This window comes from Sus scrofa, chromosome 8 (genome assembly GCF_000003025.6).
Source record: "Sus scrofa isolate TJ Tabasco breed Duroc chromosome 8, Sscrofa11.1, whole genome shotgun sequence".
Lineage (NCBI taxonomy): Eukaryota > Metazoa > Chordata > Mammalia > Artiodactyla > Suidae > Sus > Sus scrofa.
In genome coordinates, this window is record NC_010450.4 from 11112564 (window position 1) to 11133216 (window position 20653).

At 45.1% G+C, this 20653-nt stretch overlaps 1 protein-coding gene across 1 annotated transcript in view; it reads left to right on the forward strand.

Annotated features, from left to right (window-relative positions):
• CD38 (CD38 molecule) overlaps window positions 1–18220 on the forward strand; it is a 47102-nt gene extending 28882 nt beyond the window's left edge. The window contains 5 exon segments of the mRNA NM_001243883.1: window positions 5435–5517; window positions 9207–9280; window positions 11588–11680; window positions 12294–12380; window positions 16623–18220. Of these exon segments, the coding sequence (NP_001230812.1) occupies window positions 5435–5517; window positions 9207–9280; window positions 11588–11680; window positions 12294–12380; window positions 16623–16632 (347 nt within the window). The 3' untranslated portion in view covers window positions 16633–18220.

Consider the following 20653-nt stretch of genomic DNA (forward strand, 5'->3'; position numbering starts at 1 on the left):
GGCCAGGGATCCAAGCCGCATCCTCATGGATACTACTGGAGTTCTTACCCCCTGAATCACTAAAGGAAATCCATGTTGTTAGTTGTTTGTTTTTTGTTTGTCTTTCTAGGGCCACACCCGCAGCATATGGAAGTTCCCAGGCTAGGGGTGGGATTGGAGCTATAGCTGCCAGCCTATGCTGCAGCCACAGCAACGCGGATCCAAGCCGCATCTTCCAGCAACACCAAAGCTCATGGCAGTGCTGGGATCCTTGACCCACTCTGCCGGCCCGGGATGGAACCTGTGTCCCAGTGCTCCCAAGAGGCACCAATCCAGTTAGGCCACAACAGAAACTCCCCTGATGCCCTCTTTTTGAATGCAAGGGTAGCCTACTTCTGAATTGTTGCTGTTTTGCTTTCTATAAAAGCATCACTCTGGACCAAAGAATGAATTCTAGGCAGGATGAAGGCTTCCGGGGAAGCAGGTCAAAGTTCTGGCTCCGCAGAATAGCCGCAGTGGCCATGGGCTGGGCTTCTCTGCGTTTCGGCCAGTGTACAGCTTTGCTATTGATCAGAGGTTGTCCTACCTTACCCAGAAGGACCCAGAACACTCCCTGTGGGAAGATGTTTTCTACTCAGAAAACACAATTGAGTTCATTTCCCTTCCATTTTTTTTTTTTTTGGTCCTTTTTTCTTCTTTTTTATTTGCACTGTGGATATTTGTACTTTATATTGTTATGTTCTTATTTTAATTGCTTTTGACTGTCATGAAATACTTATTGTAGAAGCTTCTCATGCCAGATTTGCATTATTTTCCAATTACAAAAATGATGCATTCTTAATTGAAAAATACTTGCCTACACAGAAATGCATAAAAATAAAAAGTAAAAATACTTTTACTTTTCCTGCCCACTTCTCAGTTTCCATGCTACCTCCCAAAGGGGGAATGGTTTTCAGCAATCTGGAGCGAATCCTACCTTAATGATGCTTATATTCTGCCTTTTGCCACAGAGAAATGCAATACATCTGTGGATCCCTTCCTATTTGGATGTTTCGTTGCATATTTTGCTTAGATTTTCTTCATTCAAGTTAAAGAGTCTTCTATATGTTCACCTAGTGTTCTTAGTTTTGTAATTTTTAAATTAATTTTAATCTGGACTCTTTCTACCCAGAAATATGGCATATGAACATATCTCTCCACTTATTTTCTTTCTAGTTAAATTTTTAATAGTTTTTTTTTGCCATGTTTCTTGCTTTCCTTTTAAAGTAAATGTTTTTTAAAGTTGAATTTTTATTTTTGTTATTTTTTCACTTTTTAAAACTTAAAGTATAGTTGATTTACAGTGTTGTGTCAATGTCTGCTATATGGCATAGAGTCATATTCTTTTAAACTTTTGCATTTTACTAGTTAGCTTTCTTTGTTATTCATTTAATTCTTTTATCTTAAGCGTGTTTCCTATAAACTTCGTCCTTTTTTGTTTTTTTTTTGTTTTTGTTTTGTCTCTGCCATTTCTTGGGCTGCTCCTGCAGCCTATGGAGGTTCCCAGGCTAGGGGTCGAATCAGAGCCGTAGCCACTGGCCTACGCCAGAGCCACAGCAACACGGGATCCGAGCCGCGTCTGCAACCTACACCACAGCTCACGGCAACACCGGATCATTAACCTACTGAGCAAGGGCAGGGATCGAACCCGCAACCTCATGGTTCCTAGTCGGATTCGTTAACCACTTAGCCACGGTGGGAACTCCTGTGTGTGTGTGTTTTTTTTTTTTTTCAGTTTATCACCTCAATTGGTTCTTAGAATAAAATGTATATATATATAAAATAAAAAAATCTCTTTCTTATCTATTTATCTTTTAAAGTTCTTTATTTTTGCTTTCTTTTCAATTGAATCCTATTTAGGTTGTTTTATTTTGTCTACTTCCTTCTTCTTTGGCCTCAATTTTTATTGATTCCTTATTTTATTTGCTGTCGTTCAGGTTCCTAATTTTTATATTTTAATTGTTCTATAGTCTGAGAAACTTTTTTCCCTTAATTTTTTTTCTGCCTTAGCTTTGCCTTATTTGTCTTATTATGAAAATCTTAATTTCTGTCATAACCTTCCATTTTTTTCCTTTTTCTTTTTACAGCCACACCTGTGCCACATGGAATTTCCCAGGCTAGGGGTCGAATCAGAGCTGCAGTTTGGGCCCACACCGCAGTCAACTGCCACAGCAGATCTGAGCCACGTCTGTGACCCACACCACAGCTCACGGCAATGCGAGATCCTTAACCCACAGAGCAAGGCCAGGGATCGAACCCTCAACCCCATGGACACTATACCGGGTTCTTAACTTGCTGATTCGCAATGGGAACTCCTGTTCTAACCCTCTAATCTCTCTCTTTTTAACTGCATATTCTGCTTTTTTATATACTTAATTTCTCTTACTTTCTTATAAGACTTTAAAATGTTATTTGTGTATGATATGTTTGCATAAAGGCAGGTGGCAAGGGGGAGACATTCTTGTGGAGAGAGGGGAGGTGACAAACGTGGAGACCTCTCTCCGGATGCGGTTGTGAAGATAAAAAAGTTTTATGTTCATGAAAACCTATGAACGGGGCACTTAGGTAACACCTTACAAAATACATGTTCATTTCATCGGTGTCAACATTGTTGCTTCTATTGGGAGAGGATTCAAAGTTTTTGACCCCACAGTTATTACTTACATCTGCACATGTAATTTTTTTTTTTAAATTGGTGTGGTTTTGTTTTTAAAGCATTTACTTACTCTAAAAACTCACAGAATTACTTCCTCATCCTGGGAAGGGCTTCTGATTGAGAACTTTCTTTCCTATCATTGGCAGCCAAGCCCACGTCTGTGGTTATGTTCATTTCCTGAGGCTGTGGTAAAGAAGTAGCATATTCTGAGTGGCATACAACAGTAGAAACTTATTTTCTCAGAGTTCTGGAGGCTGGAACTCCTAGATCAAGGGGCCAACTGGGCAGTGCTCTCTCTCTGAAGGTTCTGGGAAAGACTCCTTTGCCTCTTTTCGCTTCTGGTTGTGGCCGGCAACCTTGGTGTTCCTTGGCTCGTGCGCACATCACCCCACCTCCGCCTCCGTCTTCGCGTGGCTGTCTTTCCCCTGGGCATCTTCCCAGTCCCTTCCCTCTGCGCATGTCTGCCTCTGTGAACAGACTTCCCTGGTCTTTCAAGGACATCAGTCCAACTGAATTAGGCCCCAACCACCCTAACGATCTCATTTTGCCTTGATTACATCTGCAAAGACCCTCTTTCCAAAAAAGGTCCCATTTCCAGGCATTGAGGGTTACACGTCAACATTTCTTTTGTGGGAACACAATTCAACCTGTACCAAGGTGGAAAGGGAAAGGTGGGTGTTTGTGTAGGGTTCAATCCCCGGCCTGGATCAGTGGGTTAATGATCCGGTGTTGCCATGAGCTGTGGTGTGGGTCACAGACGTGGCTCGGATCTGGCGTTGCTGTGGCTGTGGTGCAGGCCAGCAGCTGTAGCTCCAACCCCTTGCCTGGGAACTTCCATATGCCACAGGGGTGGCCCCCCCCCAAAAAAAAGAAAGAAAGAAAGAAATGCATGGATAAAGAAAAATGTGGTGTGTATCAGTCAGTCTTTAAAAAGAAAGAAACACCATCATTTGTGACAACACAAACGTGGAGGGCATTATGCTGAGTGAAAAAAACCAGAGAGAAAAAGACAGAAACTGCATGTTATCACTTATATGTGGAATCTTAAAAAAAAAAAAAAAAAAAAAAAGAACTCATGGAAAGAAAGAGAGTAGGAGTCCCCATTGTGGCTCAGTGGGTTAAGAACGGGGTGAGTATCCATGAGGACACAGGTTTGATCCCTGGCCCTGTTCAGCGGGTTAAGCTTCTGACATTGCCACAAGCTATGGTGTAGGTCACACATGCAGCTTGGATCCAGTGTTGCAGTGACTCTGGTGTAGGATGACAGCAGCAGTTCCGATTTGACCCTTAGCCCAGGAACTTCCATATGCCTCAGGTGTGGCCCTAAAAAAAACAAAAGAGAAAGAAAAAAAAAGAGAGTAGATAAGTGGTTTCCAGAAGTTGGAGGAAATAGGGAGAAGCTGATGAAAGGGTGCAAAAGTTCAGTTATGAGATGGATAAGACCTGAGGATCTAGTGTGTGACGTGGTGGCTATAATTATTAACCCTACTGTATTGTTGAGATTTGCTGAGAGAGTAGGATTCAATTGTTCTCATTTAAAAAAATATGTATATATAAGGTGACAGTTGTGTTAACTTGATGGGGGAGAATCTTTCACAATGTGTTTGCATACCAAATCATTATGTGGTACATGTTAAGTACCTTACAATGTTATTTGTCAATTACACTCAATAAAAAATAATAAAAACAAATATGGATGCCTTAAGGCAGGTATCCTTGGGAGGAGTAACACAGAAAGTATGTGTTCATACTTCTGCCTGTGGCTCCTCACTGACGGCTGAGCCTGTCTGTCTGTGGACCGTATAGAAACACTGAGGTCATCTGAGCCTAAGGATGTGGGGCTGGAGGAGGGAGGTTGGGGAGGGAAGTGGTTAAGAAGCAGAAGAGAGGGAATTCCTCTTGTGGCACGATAGGTATATGTGAGGATGTGGGTTCGATCCCTGGCCTCGCTCAGTGAGTTACGGATCCCGTGTTGCTGCAAGCTGCAGAGGAGGTCAAGATGCAGCTTGGATCTCATGTTGCTGTGGCTATGGCACAGGCGGCAGGTGCAGCACTGAATCAACCCCTAAGCTGGGAACTTCCATATGCCGCTGGTGCAGCCTTAAAAAGGAAAAGGGAGAATTAAAAAAAAAAAAAGCAGGAGTTCAGGTCGTGACGCAGTGGTTAACGAATCCGACCAGGAACCATGAGGTTGCGGGTTCGGTCCCTACCCTTGCTCAGTGGGTTGACCATCCGGCATTGCCGTGGCTGTGGTGCAGGTTGCAGACGCAGCTTGGATCCCTCGTTGCTGTGGCTCTGGTGTAGGCTGGTGGCTACATCTCCGATTAGACTCCTAGCCTGGGAATCTCCATATGCTGCAGGAGCAGCCCAAGAAATAGCAAAAAGACAAAAAAAAAAAAAGCAGCAGAGGAGAGGTTGACATGAGCCCTCCCAGTTTTACCTCTGTCTCCCTAAAAATGGGGATCATTTTGGGACCTTGTCTCTGTCAGACGAACGTCTGCTGCAATTTCCCAGAACGATGACTCAAAGCTGGTCACTGTGTTCCTGTCTGGGATTTGGAGGGTTCAGGAAGGACTTGGAAGGGATTCAGGGGGCACTTAGTTAAATTGGGTTGAGATGTGTCCATTGTCCAGCCTCCGTCCTGGCAGTGATGCCGTTGGAAGGTGGCTCCACTGTGATCCAACAGCCTGGGAGGAACAGAGACGAATTATACCCTGTCTTTTCCACCTCAATTATTTTTCTGTAAACTGCGTCTTTCAGAAATAAACCTTGAGTCTTGTCCTGACCGGAGGAACTGCAACAGCAACTTTGTTTCTGTTTTCTGGAACCTGCTGTCCAAAAGGGTAAGTACTACAGATGATATTCTAGAATCTTGGAGACCCAAGAGCTTAAGAGGTCATCCAGTCTGTGGTTCATTTTAATTCACTTGGGGTCACAGATCCTTTTAGAAGCAAAAGTTTAGGATTCATTCCTGAGAAGGACGTCCATAGGCACACGCCCGCTTAATTTTTGGGCATTCACAGAAGGTCCTTGAGCTCTAGCTGCTGACTTCCTGATCTTACTCATTTTTTTTTGGTTTAGACTTCCAGCCATCTGTCTTGGTTTATTTGTTTGTTTGTTTATCTTTTTAGGGCAGCACCTGCAGCGTATGGAAGTTCCCACGCTAGGGATCAAATCAGAGCTGCAGCTGCCCGCCTACACCACAGCCACAGCAACGCCAGATCCGAGCCATGTCTGCAACCTACACCACAGCTCATGGCAATGCCTGATCTTTAACCCACCAAGCGAGGCCAGGGATCAAACGTGCATCCTCACAGAGACTGTGTCCGGTTCTTAACACACTAAGCCACAGTGGGAACTCCCTCTGTGTTGATTTAGTCCTCTGATCCAGACACTGGCCAACCCTAGTTTTCTGGGACAGTCTTAATAATTTACATTTACTACATGCCAGGCACAGTCCGCAGGTCTTTACGTGGATTAAAATCTTTCATCCTCGCAAGAACCCTGCGAAGTAGGTACCGTGAGTATCACACCCATTTTACAGATGCCATCATGGAGGGGCAGATAAATAAGCACTCTACCAGATGTACACCGCAAGTGGCAGATCCACGATCCAGGCTGGAAACCACTCATCATCTTGCTCCTCAGCTTCCCGCATGTATATTTTTCTTTTAAGTTGCTTCTTTCCAAGTGGACTAGGAAAAAAAAAAATCGAAAGAAAGAAAGAATAGAAAGGAATGGAAACAAAGGGGGAGAAAAATAAAATGATATGACTGAGAATTCTCCAAAAATTAAACGTAGACCTCTGAGGAGCGGGGGCAAGTGAGGACTCATGTTTGTTAAGTGCACATTTGTGACCAGTCCTGGGCCAGGTGCCTCACCAATGTCACCTCGTTTCGTCCTTACAATAGGAGGTACGAGAAGGTACAAATTCCCACATTCCAGGTGAGGAAACGAAGAGGGTACGTGACTCGTTCAAGGTCTGTGGGCTAGTGAGGAGCAGCCCTGAGAGCCTGACCCACCTTCAGGAGCTTAGGTAAACCCCATGAGGAGAAAAGGTGACAGGCTGGGCCTGGAAGTAAGGAGGCTCTTTAGACAAGCACAGGCTCTGCATCTGTTCCGCCCCTCAGAGTCCTCATGCGTCAAGTGGGAGTAAAAATAATGCCTGTCCCACAGGGTTGCTGCAAAGCTTAAACGAGATGCCACCATCCCATTAATTAACTCAGGATGTATTCCTTTGACAGATATTTGTTGAGGACCTACTAGGTGACGTGAAAAATCCTAGGCACTGCCCAGTTTTTCGTTGTTGTTGTCTGTTCGCTTTAGAGAAGTTTCCATGTAATCACTCTATGATATGTTTTGTGGCAGCGCTGTTGCTGAAAACTTTTTTTGGGGGGGGTCTTTCTGTCTTTTTAGGGCCACACCCATGGCACATGGAGGTTCCCAGGCTAGGGGTCCAATCGGAGCTGTAGCTGCCGACCTACACCACAGCCACAGCAACGCCAGATCCGAGCCATGTCTGCAACCTACACCACAGCTCGAGGCAATGCCAGATCCTTAACCCACTGAGCGAGGCCAGGGATCGAACTGGCAACCTCATGGTTCCTAGTTGGATTCGTTTCCAATGTGCCACAACAGGAACTCCTTTTTATGTTTTTTAAATTTTTTTCTGAAAACTTTTAAAGCCAAGTCACATTTTATATGTGCCAAGTACCTCTTGTTTCCCACTGTCCTTGGGGCTAGGAATACAGCAAAAGGAATGGAAGGCACCCTGCCACTGGGACCTCCCCAGGACTGTACCTTTTCTTCAGCCAAACGCTCATAGATGGATGGAGATGGGCCTCTTTGATCTGACTTGACCTGACTGGGTGCCTTGAATTCCAGTCTCACTTCCTCAATTCCCAGAGACATGACCTTGGGACAAACTGGCCCATTACTTGCTATGTGGGGGGCTCCTCAGAATTATCAATTGAAGGGTCAGTGCTTGGCGCCCTGTAGGCACTCTGTTGAGTTAGCACTTGTGACTGATAATAATTGGGCCTCTGTTTTCTGCTCATCATCACCTCCAGAAGAAAGACAGACGGTGTACTGGATTTTCATAATTCTGATTCAAATGGTTCAGCAGTGTTTTCTCTCCTGTAAAGGCCAGATCCCTTGGCCAAGCATGTAGGGCCCTCCGTGAACCAAGTTATCTACCCAACTTCAGCGTCCACTCAGGTTTGCCCCCAAATACCACTCTTCTCTGAAGCTGCCAGGCCTTTCTGTTTGTAGCTGCCTCAACCTCTACCAGGTGGGATCCCACTGATTCTTCAGGACTGAGCTTCTGCTGTCCTCTGTTATGATTTTGCTGGTTCTTTTCTGCTCTGCATCACAGAGTATTTGGGCTTCTTCCCACCTCTCCTCTCTTCCTCTTTCCCTCCCTCTTCTCCTTCCGTCTTAGATGTCCAGCCCAATCAAACCTTCAGATGACACCAGCACCCACCACCATTCGTTTGCAACCTATGAGAAACTCCAAGTGAAAATCATCCAGCTGAGTCCATTTGATACACAGAAATGTACGAGGTGATTGTAAAGTATTACTTCAAGTCACTAAAAAAAACAAGTAGATTTTTCATTAGCTCCTTCACTAGCTGTGAGGCTCCAGGGTTGCTGTGGACAGTGGGACAGCCGGGCTCATAGCTCTACAAGAGCTGCCGGTACTGGTGGGTCAAGCCACGTTAAGCTCATCCTCATGAGGCTGTATAGTTGGATAATGTGAGAAGGGGACCTGAGATTGTCCCAAGGCCTGAGTGGGCTTCCTGGAGGAAACAGATTGCTTAGTTTTGTTCATCTTGTTTTCCCCAGGGCCTAGCGAAGAGTCCAGCTGCATGTTTGTTGCATGAAGACATGAAACTCCTTGCTTAGTAATATTCACTCACCCTTCCTTCCTCCCCCACTGCCTTCAGTGTCCCCATCTCTCCACAGTTTCTTTTTTCTTGGTGTCCCATTTCTTTCATTTCTGAATCCTCTGCTCCCACTAAATGAAATGTGCACTGGCCACAATGCATGGCCCCAACAAAGTGCTTTCATCTTCTTCCTTTGGCAATGACGTTGCTCATAATCACCTGAACTTCCGACTTTTTTTTTTTTTTTTGGCTGTGCCCACAGCATGTGGAAGTTCTTGGGTCAGAGATAAAAATCATGCCACGGCAGTGACCTGAGACACTGCAGTGACATCATCGGATTCTTAACCCGCTGAGCCACAGAGGAACTCCCTGGCCTTCTGACTTCTGAACCTCCAGTTTAGCCACAGTGATGTTCACCTTCATTGTTCAGATGCAGACTGGAGCAACTGTTTCCAGAACTCTCTGTGGGAAGCAGATTCCCTCCAAGGGCTTGGGATGAAAATGGCATAGACTTGACCTGACCGAGCTAGAACCATAGAGGCTTCCCCTCCTTAACGAACTGATGCCGCGAGCTGTCTTGAATGGAACTGCCAGGGCCTGGCAGTTAAGTTTGCATGCTGAGAAATGGTGTTGTTTTTGTTTTTAAGTTTGCAGAAAATGCCTGTGGGATGGTGCAGGTGTTTCTCAATGGATCCATCAGTAACGCCTTTGATAAAACCAGGTACTAATTTCTTTGCATCCTATTTGCAAGGGTGAGCACAGTTTCCTATTTGGTATTTCATCTTTAGCAGAATTTACTTTTCATGCTGAAAGTCATTCCTGAAGACTTGGCCTACAAAAGGTAAAATGTTTGTAGTCTATGGAGAGATTTGTCTTTCTTCTTTTCTTTTTTTTTCTTTTTATGGCCACACCTGTGGCATATGGAAGTTCCTAGGCTAGGGGTCGAATCAGAGCTGTAGCCACCAGCCTACACCACAGTCAGAGCAATGCCCCATCCAAGCCTTGCTTGCCACCTACACCACAGCTCATGGCAACACCAGATCCTTAACCCACTGACTGAGGACAGGGATCGAACCTGCATCTTCATGGATACTAGCCAGATTCGTTTCCACTGAGCCATGATGGGAACTCCAGAGATTTGTCTTCCTTTTATTTTATTTTTTTTTTGGTCTTTTTGTCCTTTTAGGGCGGCACCCGAGGCATAGGGAGGTTACCAGGCTAGGGATCTAATCGGAGCTGTAGCTGCCGGCCTATGCCACAGCCACAGCAACACCAGATCCAAGCCGTGTCTTCGACCTACACCACAGCTCACAGCAATGCCGAATCCTTAACCCACTGAGCGAGCCCGGGGATCGAACCCGCAACCTCATAGTTCCTAGTCGGATTCCTTTCCACTGCACCCTGATGGGAACTCCGAGATTTGTCTTTCTAAGTCAATGCCTTCGCCTGGTTTCTCCACTGCATAGAGTCCCCTGCAGGTCCTAATGGTCCAGACACCGAGTCCAGCTTATCCTCTTGACTTTTCCAGGCCTGGTATAAGCTCCTCAGCTCTCCATCCCACACTCCATCCTGCCCATTTTCCACCTGTGATCACATTCTCCCCCCATATGACCTGCCCCTCCCTCCTTCTGCCTGTCTAAATTCTCCCCACCCACCAAGACCTGCCCTGACTCTTTCCCCGGCTCCCCCAGCAATGTGAACCCCAGTGTAGCAGTCAATCTACTGTTGGGACTGTCAGGCGCTATACTGGGTGTTAGGCTTTCGTTATCTCTTTGCGGATGGTGTCAGCAGTTTACTGCAGTGGTTAAAAGTGGGGGTCATTACAGCTTACCTATATGACCTTGGCAAGGTCCCTGGAGTACATATGTACCTGAAGAGGTGATGGTTATGTGAAGGTTTTTTTTTTTTTTTTTTTTTTTTTTTGCTTTTTAGGGCCTCACCTGCAGCATAAGGAAGTTCCCAGGCTAGGGGTCGAATCAGAGCTGCAGCTGCCAACCTATGCCATAGCCACAGCCACATCAGATCAGAACTGGGTCTGTGACCTACACCACAGCTCATGATAATGCCAGATCCTTAACCCATTGAGCAAGGAATCGAACCCATATCCTCATGGATACTAGTCAGAGTTCATTACTGTCAAGCCACGATGGGAGCTCCTAATGGGAAGATTGACTGCAATAATGCAGGAAAGATGCTGAGCCCTGAACCTGACAACAGAGAATGTGCTAGGTGAATATCAGCTCTTACCCTGGCAACTGGGTCTGGCCACAGCCCCGCCTTTCTTTTCTGACCCGCTTCTGTACTTACTGCTTTTACCACATCGGTTACCCTGCCAGACTTTATTCTCCATTCCTTCCCTGGATAAAGCTGATTGAAAGGAGGGAGCATGTATTAACGTGCCTGGGACCGCTAGGTGTCCCCAATTAATTTTCCTTCTCTCTTCTTTGAATGTTTAATCCAAAGAATCATTTGTCTTTCTGTCTTCTTCTGACTCCAACCCTGTGGGGTTTGGGGGGGGCATGTTAGCATTCCAGAAATTTGTAATCTGATGTTATGGATCCAAGAGCTTGCAACCGGGGGGGGGGGGTGGGGGGGTGGTTAGTGGGCAGAGCTTAGGACTGGCGTGGAGCAGGATATCATGGTCTTTCAACACCTGCTTCTCAAGCTGGCGGAGTGTGTGGGTGACCTGGGGATGGGTGGGCTGCCAGTTCTGATTCAGCAGGTGGTAATGCGCGGGGTTCTGCAGTTCTAACAAGCTCATGACGTCTGTCTAAGGTTTACTGCTGGAATAGCGAGTGCTTAAAAGACTCAACACCAATGTACAGATTAAAAATTTCATTTTGAAAATCTTAGTCACGGAGAGTGGCCTTGAGTGAGGGTGGCTGGTTCTAATGGGAATCATGGGTTCAAGCCCGAGGGTAGGTTCTAGCCAAGGCTGCCCTGCCTCTGGCTGGCTTCTCCCAGAGGCTGCTGGTGCCTGAATGATTTCATCTGGGGTTAACACCGTTCTTTGTCTTTTCCATCTTAGCACGTTCGGCCGTGTGGAGGTCCATAGCCTGCAGCCGTCGAAGGTGCATACACTAAAGGCTTGGGTGATACATGACAGTGGAAAAACTCCCAGGTATCTGTTACTACCTTGTACCCATTCATTCTCACAGTTATTTTAGGAATCAGTCCAAGAAAGAATCCACAGTCACAGGAATGCATTGAGAAAAAGACGGGCTCAGGAAATGAATGGGCCCTCACTCTTCATTTACCCTGTCCCAACAGCGTCTTCATTGCCTCTCCATGGTGAATATCTACCTAGTTCACCCCTTTGGCCCCTCTGTTGGCCTGGGAGTTCTTAATAGCTACCTCTGCTTCACCTCTTTATCCCAGGGCCTTGCCCAGCACCTGTTCCCTAGAAGAACCAAGAGACTTGGGAAATGTTTGTGGATCTTGCTTTTTTTTTTTTTTTGGCATCTTAGGGCCATGCCTTTAGCGTATGGACGTTCTCAGGCTAGGGGTCAAATTGGGGCTCCAGTTGCCAGCCTGCACCATAGCTACAGCAATGTGGGATCCAAGCCGAGTCTGACCTACGCCACAGCTCGCAGCAACGCCGGATCCTTAACCCACTGAGGGGAGCCAGGGATTGAACCCACGTCCTCATGGATACTAGGCGGGTTCATTACTGCTGAGCCACAAGGGCAACTCTGAGATCTTGTTATTTTAACATCTTTGTCTTTCTTTCCCAGAGACACATGCTCAGGTTCCTCCATAAATGAGCTGCAATTGATTTTAAGAGGAAAGAATATCAAATTTACCTGCCAGGAAAACTACAGGTAATTGATGTCTTCTTGAAGAGAGGGCTTCTTGCCACCTGGAGGCATCTTCTCTGGGACCTTGACGGTGGTCTGGGGTGGTGATCTCTGTTCCTTGGGCAGCCCGGCCAGGAAGGTGATCCTGGTCAGTGGCTTTCAGCTGGCCATCTGTCCCCCTTCTCCTTGTCCTTCTCCAGCCCACCTGAGCAGTGATTTGCCTCTAGATCCACCCAGGCTTTGAGAACATCTTTCCCGGTTTCCCATAAGAGAGGCCTGACCCAGGGGGCTCCTAGCTTTCTGGGGGAGCAGAAGCATGTTTTGCCAAATGCAGAGGATTTATAAAACCCTGTGACTTGGCATAATTTTGCATGTGAGGTTTCTTTCTTAGTTGGTTCTCAGTGTAGATGCCTAACGCTTGGTAAGTTGTCAAAGGGCAGCTTACCAAGTTTTATCTTTTTTTCATTAAAAAATGTAAAATCTTAAAAAAAATGTTTTTAAACCACTACTGCATATTTATTGGAGCAAAGTTTAAATTACAGATAGGCAGATATTTTTCAGGTCACCTAAAACTCTAATTACCAGAACTAGGACTTCCCCCCCCCCGACTATTTTATTATTTATTTATTTGCCTTTTTTTTTAAGGGTCACACCTGTGTCATATGGAAGTTTCCAGACTAGGGGTTCAATTGGAGCTACACCTGTGGGCCTATGTCATAGCCACAGCAATGCCAGATCTGAGCCGGGTCTGTGACCTACACCACAGCTCATGGCAACGCTGAATCCTTCACCCACTGAGTAGGGCCAGGGATCAAACCTGAGTCCTCATGGATACTAGTTGTGTTCATTACCACTGAGCCACGACGGGATCCCCAATACTTAAAACAGGCAGGGATCCTTGCTAAAAGCACCTTTGGAAGTTTTCCCATGTGTTAAAGCTTAGAACAAGACAGATGGAAAGAGAAGAACTTTCTCAAAGAATGTAGAAGCTGAAATGCTGGGATATTTTTCCCATCTCCCCCCTGTTACCGACCTTTCCCACCAACCATGTCAGAAAGACAGAGGATAGATTCAAGGAACATTCCCCGAGGGCTTTGTCTCCCAAATGACCTGGATTCCCCATCAGTCAGATGGCTTCTCTCTGGAAACTGCCAGAACATAACACAGCCTTCTACAGCAGTTAGATGGGAAAACTTAAACAACAGAACAACTGTAAGAGAAATGTGGCAGACATCTGACCCGTCTGAGTTATTCAAAGATATTTCCCACTGTGAAAACAAAATACAAAAACCTAGGAGAAGACTGGGGCATGAGCCAATGCTGCTTTATCTTTTTTCTTACATTAAACTTCCCCCGCCCCTTTCTTTTTCTTTTTTTGGCCACCCCCTGGCATATGGAGTTCCCGAGCCTACACCCCAGCTGCAGAGATGCGGGATCCTTGCCCCACCGTGCTGGGCCGGGGATTGATTTGCGTCCTGATGCTGCAGAGACTCCACCGATGCCATGGCGCCACAGTGGAAATTCCTCACCCCCTTTTAATGAATGACCCAAACGGCAGGCTCCTTCCTGGTGCACTCACTCATTCTCCACCTGGGAAGAATACCTGAGACAGCTTCCACCTGCCTAGCGTGGCGGCCCCTTAGGAAGTGATTCGTAAGCCAGCACCTGTCATTCAGAGCATCAGCTCATGTGACCTTAGATGCGGATCATATTATTATTATTATTTTTTGTCTTGCCATTTTCTTGGGCCATTCTCGCGGCATATGGAGGTTCCCAGGCTAGGGGTTGAATCAAACCCGCAACCTCATGGTTCCCAGTCAGATTCGTTAACCACTGAGCCACGATGGGAACTCCGGGGATCATATTTGAAATCACTGTTGGTTTTCTCCAGCCATGACGTCATAATATACGCAGCAAGCCTCCTTGAATTTACAGACCCTCAGGGCTGCTCGTTGCATCAAAGAGTTCTCCGACTTTGCTAGAAATCTGCTTGTCTCTAGGGGGTCCCCGCACAGTGAATGTCACAGATTTGGTTGTCGACTGTAGTTTCAATTATTCCAACGCAAATATGCCTTCCAAGGAAGCCAGCTTTTGTCCAGCTGTTTTGGTGTGCTTGCTCAAGGAGCAAACAGAAGTACAATTCCATTAGTACAGATTAGAACTATTACCAGTTCTGCTATTACCCTTTATAAATCCTGCCCCTCAGTGACACACACTGTTAATATTTGGCTGTATAGCCTAAAGTCTTTTTTCCCCCATATACATACTCAGTCTTCTAAAATATATACAGAATTTCTTAACATATATTTTGATACTAGAGTAAACAGAAGGTAACAGTACTTTTTTGGATTACTTTAAAAATAACAGGAGTTCCTGTTGTGGCACAGCGGAAATGAATCCAACTAGGAACCATGAGGTTGTAGGTTCAATCCCTGGCCTTGCTCCATGGGTTAAGGATCCGGTGTTGCCATGAACGGTGGTGTAGGTTGCAGACGCGGCTCGGATCTGGCGTTGTTGTGGCTGTGGCGTAGGCCGGCGGCTACAGCTTCTATTAGACCCCTAACCTGGGAACCTCCAAATGCTGTGGGTTTGGCCCTCAAAAAAAAAATAACATTAATAAAATAAAATAAAAATAACAAATGGGAGTTCCCACTGTGGCTCAGTGGGTTAAGGATCTGGTGTTGCTGCAAGCTGCTGTGCAGGTTGTAGATGTGGCTGGGGTCCAGTGTTGCTGCGGCTGTGGTGTAAAAAGAAAAAAAAGGCAAAATGGTCACAATGCTTTTTTTTTTTTTTTTCTGGCTAGTGCCCCCTAGTGACATATTAGAAAACCCTAAATGGTGCATTTTTCCTTTTATGTTATTTCAAAACACTCTGTCTCCTTCCATCAATGTCTCTATCCATCAACATATCAGAAGCGTGTCCATTTTATTGGGACACTGGATAGGAGTATTTACCTATTTTGTGGAGGAGATCTTAACAGCATAACTGCTACTTCTTTTCCCAAATTGAATTCCTGATAAATTAGAAACTAATTAAGAAATATATTCATATTCTCTTCATTTATTATAAAGCAAAGATTGCTTCAAAAATCCTAAGCCACAGTTCCCATTGTGGTTCAGGGGGTTGAGAACCCAGCATAGTGTCTGTGAGGATGAGGGTTTGATCCCTGGCCTCGCTTCACGAGTTGAGAAGCCAGAGTTGCTCCAAGCTGTGGCAGTAGGTCACAGAAGTGGCTCCGATCTGGCATTGCTGTGGCTGTGGCGTAGTTCGGGAGCTGCAGCTCTGATTGGACCCCTAGCCCGGGAACTTCCATATGCTGCAGGTAGGGGTGTAAAAAGAAAAAAAAAAAATCTTAAATAATTTTAGCAAAGATTCCTCTTCCAGAGCATTATATCCCTAAGGAAAAGGATCCTCCTCCCTCCAAATGTATCCATGTAGGGGGATCCCAGGCTATTACACTGGTGAGGATGGAGTGACCCTGTGTTTAGAGCCTCTGTGACTAGCTGGTCAAGAGAGTTGGCTGGAGATGGGCCTGAAATGGCCCCTCCTGGCAGCCCAGGGGTGCTGGTAGCTGCTTCTAAGAATCTCTCTCCCTTTCCAAACTCACATTTGGCAAAATCAGATTCAGCTGCAATTTAAGGAGCCACGTTCCCCCGTGGCCACCCCCTCCCCCGTGTGCCGGCCACTGCCATTGGCCCCTGTTGCTTGGTTCTCTCATGTTTATGACAATGAGAGTCATTCACCTGCTGACACTTATCCAGGATTAGTTCCGGGCAAAGGATGTGTGGTCCTCTTGCTGATGGCCGCCAGCCCCCTCCTAGAGAGACGGTGACCCCTTGCTGCCTGACACTTTGACCCAGCACTTCCTCAGGAAGCTTTTGAAGGGAAGAAGACGAATCCTCAACAGAAACATGGGGGGGTCTGTCATCTCAGGTGGCTGCTTCTAGAATGAGCATCAGCTGATAGTCACTGTGCATATCTGTGACATGTATAAGCCAGACATTCATTTTCATCTCCAAACATCTCTTCTCAGTATTTATTTCTTGGTTTGACACGTAAAATGAAACTAAACTGGGCCACACTTGCAGTCATTCAGTCTTGAACCTGACCTTTCTCTGGGTCGTCACTGCCAGAGAAGAAACCGGGTGGGCACGAATTTGGTTATTAACCAAGGGGCTTATTGTGTTGGTGAATTGATGGTAGGTCGGTCTGCTGTACTGATCTCCTTTTTTTTTTTTTTTTTTTTTTTTTCCTTTCCTCTCCTAGGCCTATCTAGTTTCTTCAGTGTGGGCAAAATGCTGGGGCTTCATCTTGCAGATTTTGGGCATGAGCCGCTCAGCATGGTTAAGCACCTGCCGTGAACATCGCCATGCAGGACTTAGGAGACTTGTTGGTGGAAAGCTGAGGACTTGCAGGGGATCCTCTGTCCCCATATCAACACCAGAGATGGAGCCCTTTTCCTCCCAAGTCTTCAAATAACTTTATGTTATTGGGGCCATTTTAATCTTCATCTCCTAAGAGTCCAGAACAAATTAATTACTGTGGAAAGCCAGAACAGAAATTGTATATTGTTATGTCATTTTAATATTCATGTGATGCTTTTATGTTGTTTTTATGTCGGTCACATCATTTCTGTTGAAGAATGACCACCCAACCTCTGACGGGCAGGTCAAGAAAAGTCAGTGCCCAAACTTTTCAGAAAATATGACCTTTCCAAGTGAAGGGCCTTGTCTCAGGAGATAGCTTGGTGCTCTTTCTACAGATAAGCAATGAATGCCATGGTTGCGGGTTGTGGGCCATGCTTATATTCTGCAGGGTAGAAGCTACCCATGTAGTTGGTGCTTTACCCCTAATCCCTCCAGCATCCCTATGAGGTTGATGTTATTATCTCCCATTTGTTAAATGTGATAAAGGAAGTTAAGGGAGGTTATATCATTTTCCCAAAGCCATACATTTAGTTCAAAGTAGAGCATGAATTTGAACTCAGATTTATTTCACTCCCAAATTCACATGCACTCTCTCTAGGCTTCTCATACCAAAACGGCAGTGCCTTAAATTCTCTGCCAATAAATGCATGTTGGATTAAATTGGATACAATAGAATCTGAAATGTAATTTTTCTGGATGACTTCAAAACTGACTTATATTTTTTCTCCTCCTCCTCTTCCTTCTCAGTGTCTTATATATGTAGTAAGCTGTTATGTATATTTGTTCCTCATAGCAACAATTTGTTTCTCACTTGAATTTTACATAATTAGTATTGCCTGGGGATTATCAATTTTATTACTCTTTCTAAGAACCAACCTTTAACTTTGTTATCTTCTCTTTCTATTTATTTAGGTTTTGCTTCTCTCTTTATTGCTAGAGATGGAGAGATTCCTTCTAATTTCTCTGGGTTTCTTTATTCAGCTTCTTGAGATGGAAGTGAAGAGCATTGATTTTTCAGTACATTTGCTTTTCTTAAGCATATATTTTAGTACTGTAATTTTTTTCTCTGGGTGCTGCTTTAGTTGAAGCTCTTAAAAATTTGTAATATGTCTCTTTCCATTATCATTTATTTAAAATTTTTTCTGATATCATTCTTATTTAGTGTTGCTGGAGTTCCCGTCGTGGCGCGGTGGTTAATGAATCTGACTAGGAACCATGAGGTTGTGGGTTCGGTCCCTGCGCTTGCTCAGTGGGTTAACGATCCGGCGTTGCCGTGAGCTGTGGTGTAGGTTGCAGACGCGGCTCGGATCCAGCGTTGCTGTGGCTCTGGCATAGGCCGGTGGCTGCAGCTCCGATTGGACCCCTAGCCTGGGAACCTCCATATGCCGCGGGAGCGGCCCAAGAAATAGCAAAAAGACAAAAAAAAAAAAAAAAAAAAAGAAATGTGTTGCTTAATCTTTAAACATCAGGGGATTTTCTAGCTTTTTGTTAAAACATAGATGCACGGCGGGAAGAATTAATAACGTAGTTTGAGACGCCTTAACCCACTAGGTTTGTTGAAAACAGAATACATTTTGGAGTCAGACATTTCTGAGTTCCTATTTTGGCATCACTCTGTGACCTTGATACCTAACCTCTCTGAACTGCAGCTTCTTTGTCACCTTAATAAGGATTATAAACTAACCCTTATGAAAGTGTGGTGAGAACTAAAGAAGGTGACAAACATTGACAGTCTGGCACAGTGTCACACGTAAGAAATCACTCAACCTAGGTTGGCTCCTTTCTGGCTGCCCCTTGTTGGCAGCTTGGTTTCCTTGAGGAGCCCTTGCAGCTACAGCCTCTGCCATCAGTCCAGGGATTCTTCTCTCGCCTTTCTCCACTTAGGCACATCCTCATGGGATGTAGTCTTGGCCGGATGTGAGCATGGATGCTTGGGATCAATTCTGATTAAGATTCAGCCTTGCCCCAAGTTTCAATAAACTCTACCTGCAGAATGTCTTCAGAAATAAGTCCCTGCCGAAGAAGAAGCCTATACATACATAAATCAATCCTCTGTACCCCTCTTACAAGTGACATCTCTCTTGAACTACTGACTGCTCATAAACCTCGTATTTTGCTCATAAACCTGCTTCCCACTTCATTCTTGGCTCTAGAAAATCCTCTTACCATCCCAATTTGTACCCACCCTCATACTTACCCAAAGACTATTGGAATGACCCAGAATTGCATTTTCCCTTTCCAGCTCCCAAAGGCTCACTCTTTTCCTTCTGTCATGGTGCATGACCTTATAATATTTGAGGCACACTTTCAAATACAGTTCTGATATCTCAAGCTGAATACTTGAAGATCCACACACACATGCATGTGGGTGTGTGTATGTGTATGCATACTTTTGTGCTACAAAAAATGGTGTGTCTCAATCCGTAGTGACACCACATTAATGGGTCTTCCTTTAGCCCTGCTTCACTGTTTGTGTCAACTTGTTTCGTGCCACCTCTGTGCCTCTCACACACCTGGCAGACAAAGCCAAGTATATATCAAATGTTTTAAGAAAACACATATTTTCTTTGGCTAGACAGCTTTCTGTGCCTTTTAGGTCTTGTTGGGGACAAGCTCAACCCATGTCTGTATGCTCCCCTGCAGTAGGGATGCAGCAGGAGCCATGCTGACTTACTTCCTGGCATCTGTTCCTCTTACAACAGTTCCTAAGACTATGACTACAGCATCTCAGGTAGAGTCCGTACTGGACGGAATGACTCTGGTTTTTGTGGGTTTTTTTTAAACAGGAAGTAGTTATGTATATGGGTAAATGCTATATGTGGCAAATTAAAATTGTGTACATTAAAATGTTAAAGTAAACCTAGAGGCTAACTTTAAAAGGCATTTTATATGCAGTATTAATCTAATACTTTCCCAAAGTTTTTTTAAAATCATGAAACAATTTATCTTTAGTATCTTAGTCATCATTTTAATAAGTATTTGTTATCCGTCCATCAGGGACTCAATTGCTGGGTGCTCCCCCCAGAGGCAGTGGTTGGCTGGCTCTCAGCTCACACACAATGCACAGAAGGGTTTGAATTGGTCCCTGACGGTGTTTATCCTTGAACTTGATTCACATGGGTTCCCTTTGCCATGTTCATCCTCTGACCGAAAGGCAAACAGCGGGTGAAGTTGTGAAAACCTTAGGATTAAGGGGCAAGTGACCTAGAGTGCAAGTTCATGAACATCTGTGAACCCTCAGTTTGGAATGTATTTATAACAGATATAAATGTTTTACAAATAATACATGAATAATAAAGGACTTTGTGGAATCATTCTTTTAAAAACAGTTGTGTCTGAAATTCTGCTTGACCTTATTTACATGTGGAATCTAAGAAAGTCAAATTCATGGTGACAGCAAGGGGAATGGTCGTTATCAGGACCTGGGTGGGTGGGGAAGATGGGGGAGGAGGTTGCTGGTCAAAGGATGGTGTGAAATTTTACTTATGAGATGAATGAGTTCTGGAGATCTAATGTACAGCATGGTGACTACAGTTAACGACAGACTATTGTAAGAGTTCCCGTCATGGCACAGTGGTTAACGAATCCGACTGGGAACCATGAGGTTGAGGGTTCGGTCCCTGGCCTTGCTCAGTGGATTAAGGAGCCGGCGTTGCCTCGAGCTGTGGTGTAGGTTGCAGATGCGGCTTGGATCCCACATTGCTGTGGCTCTGGTGTAGGCTGGTGGCTACAGCTCCGATTGGACCCCTAGCCTGGGAACCTCCATATGCCACAAGTGCGGCCCTAGGAAAGGTGAAAAAAAAAAAAAAGACCAACCCCTCCCCCCAAAAAAACAATAGAGTATTGTAGACTTGAAAGCTGCTAAGACAG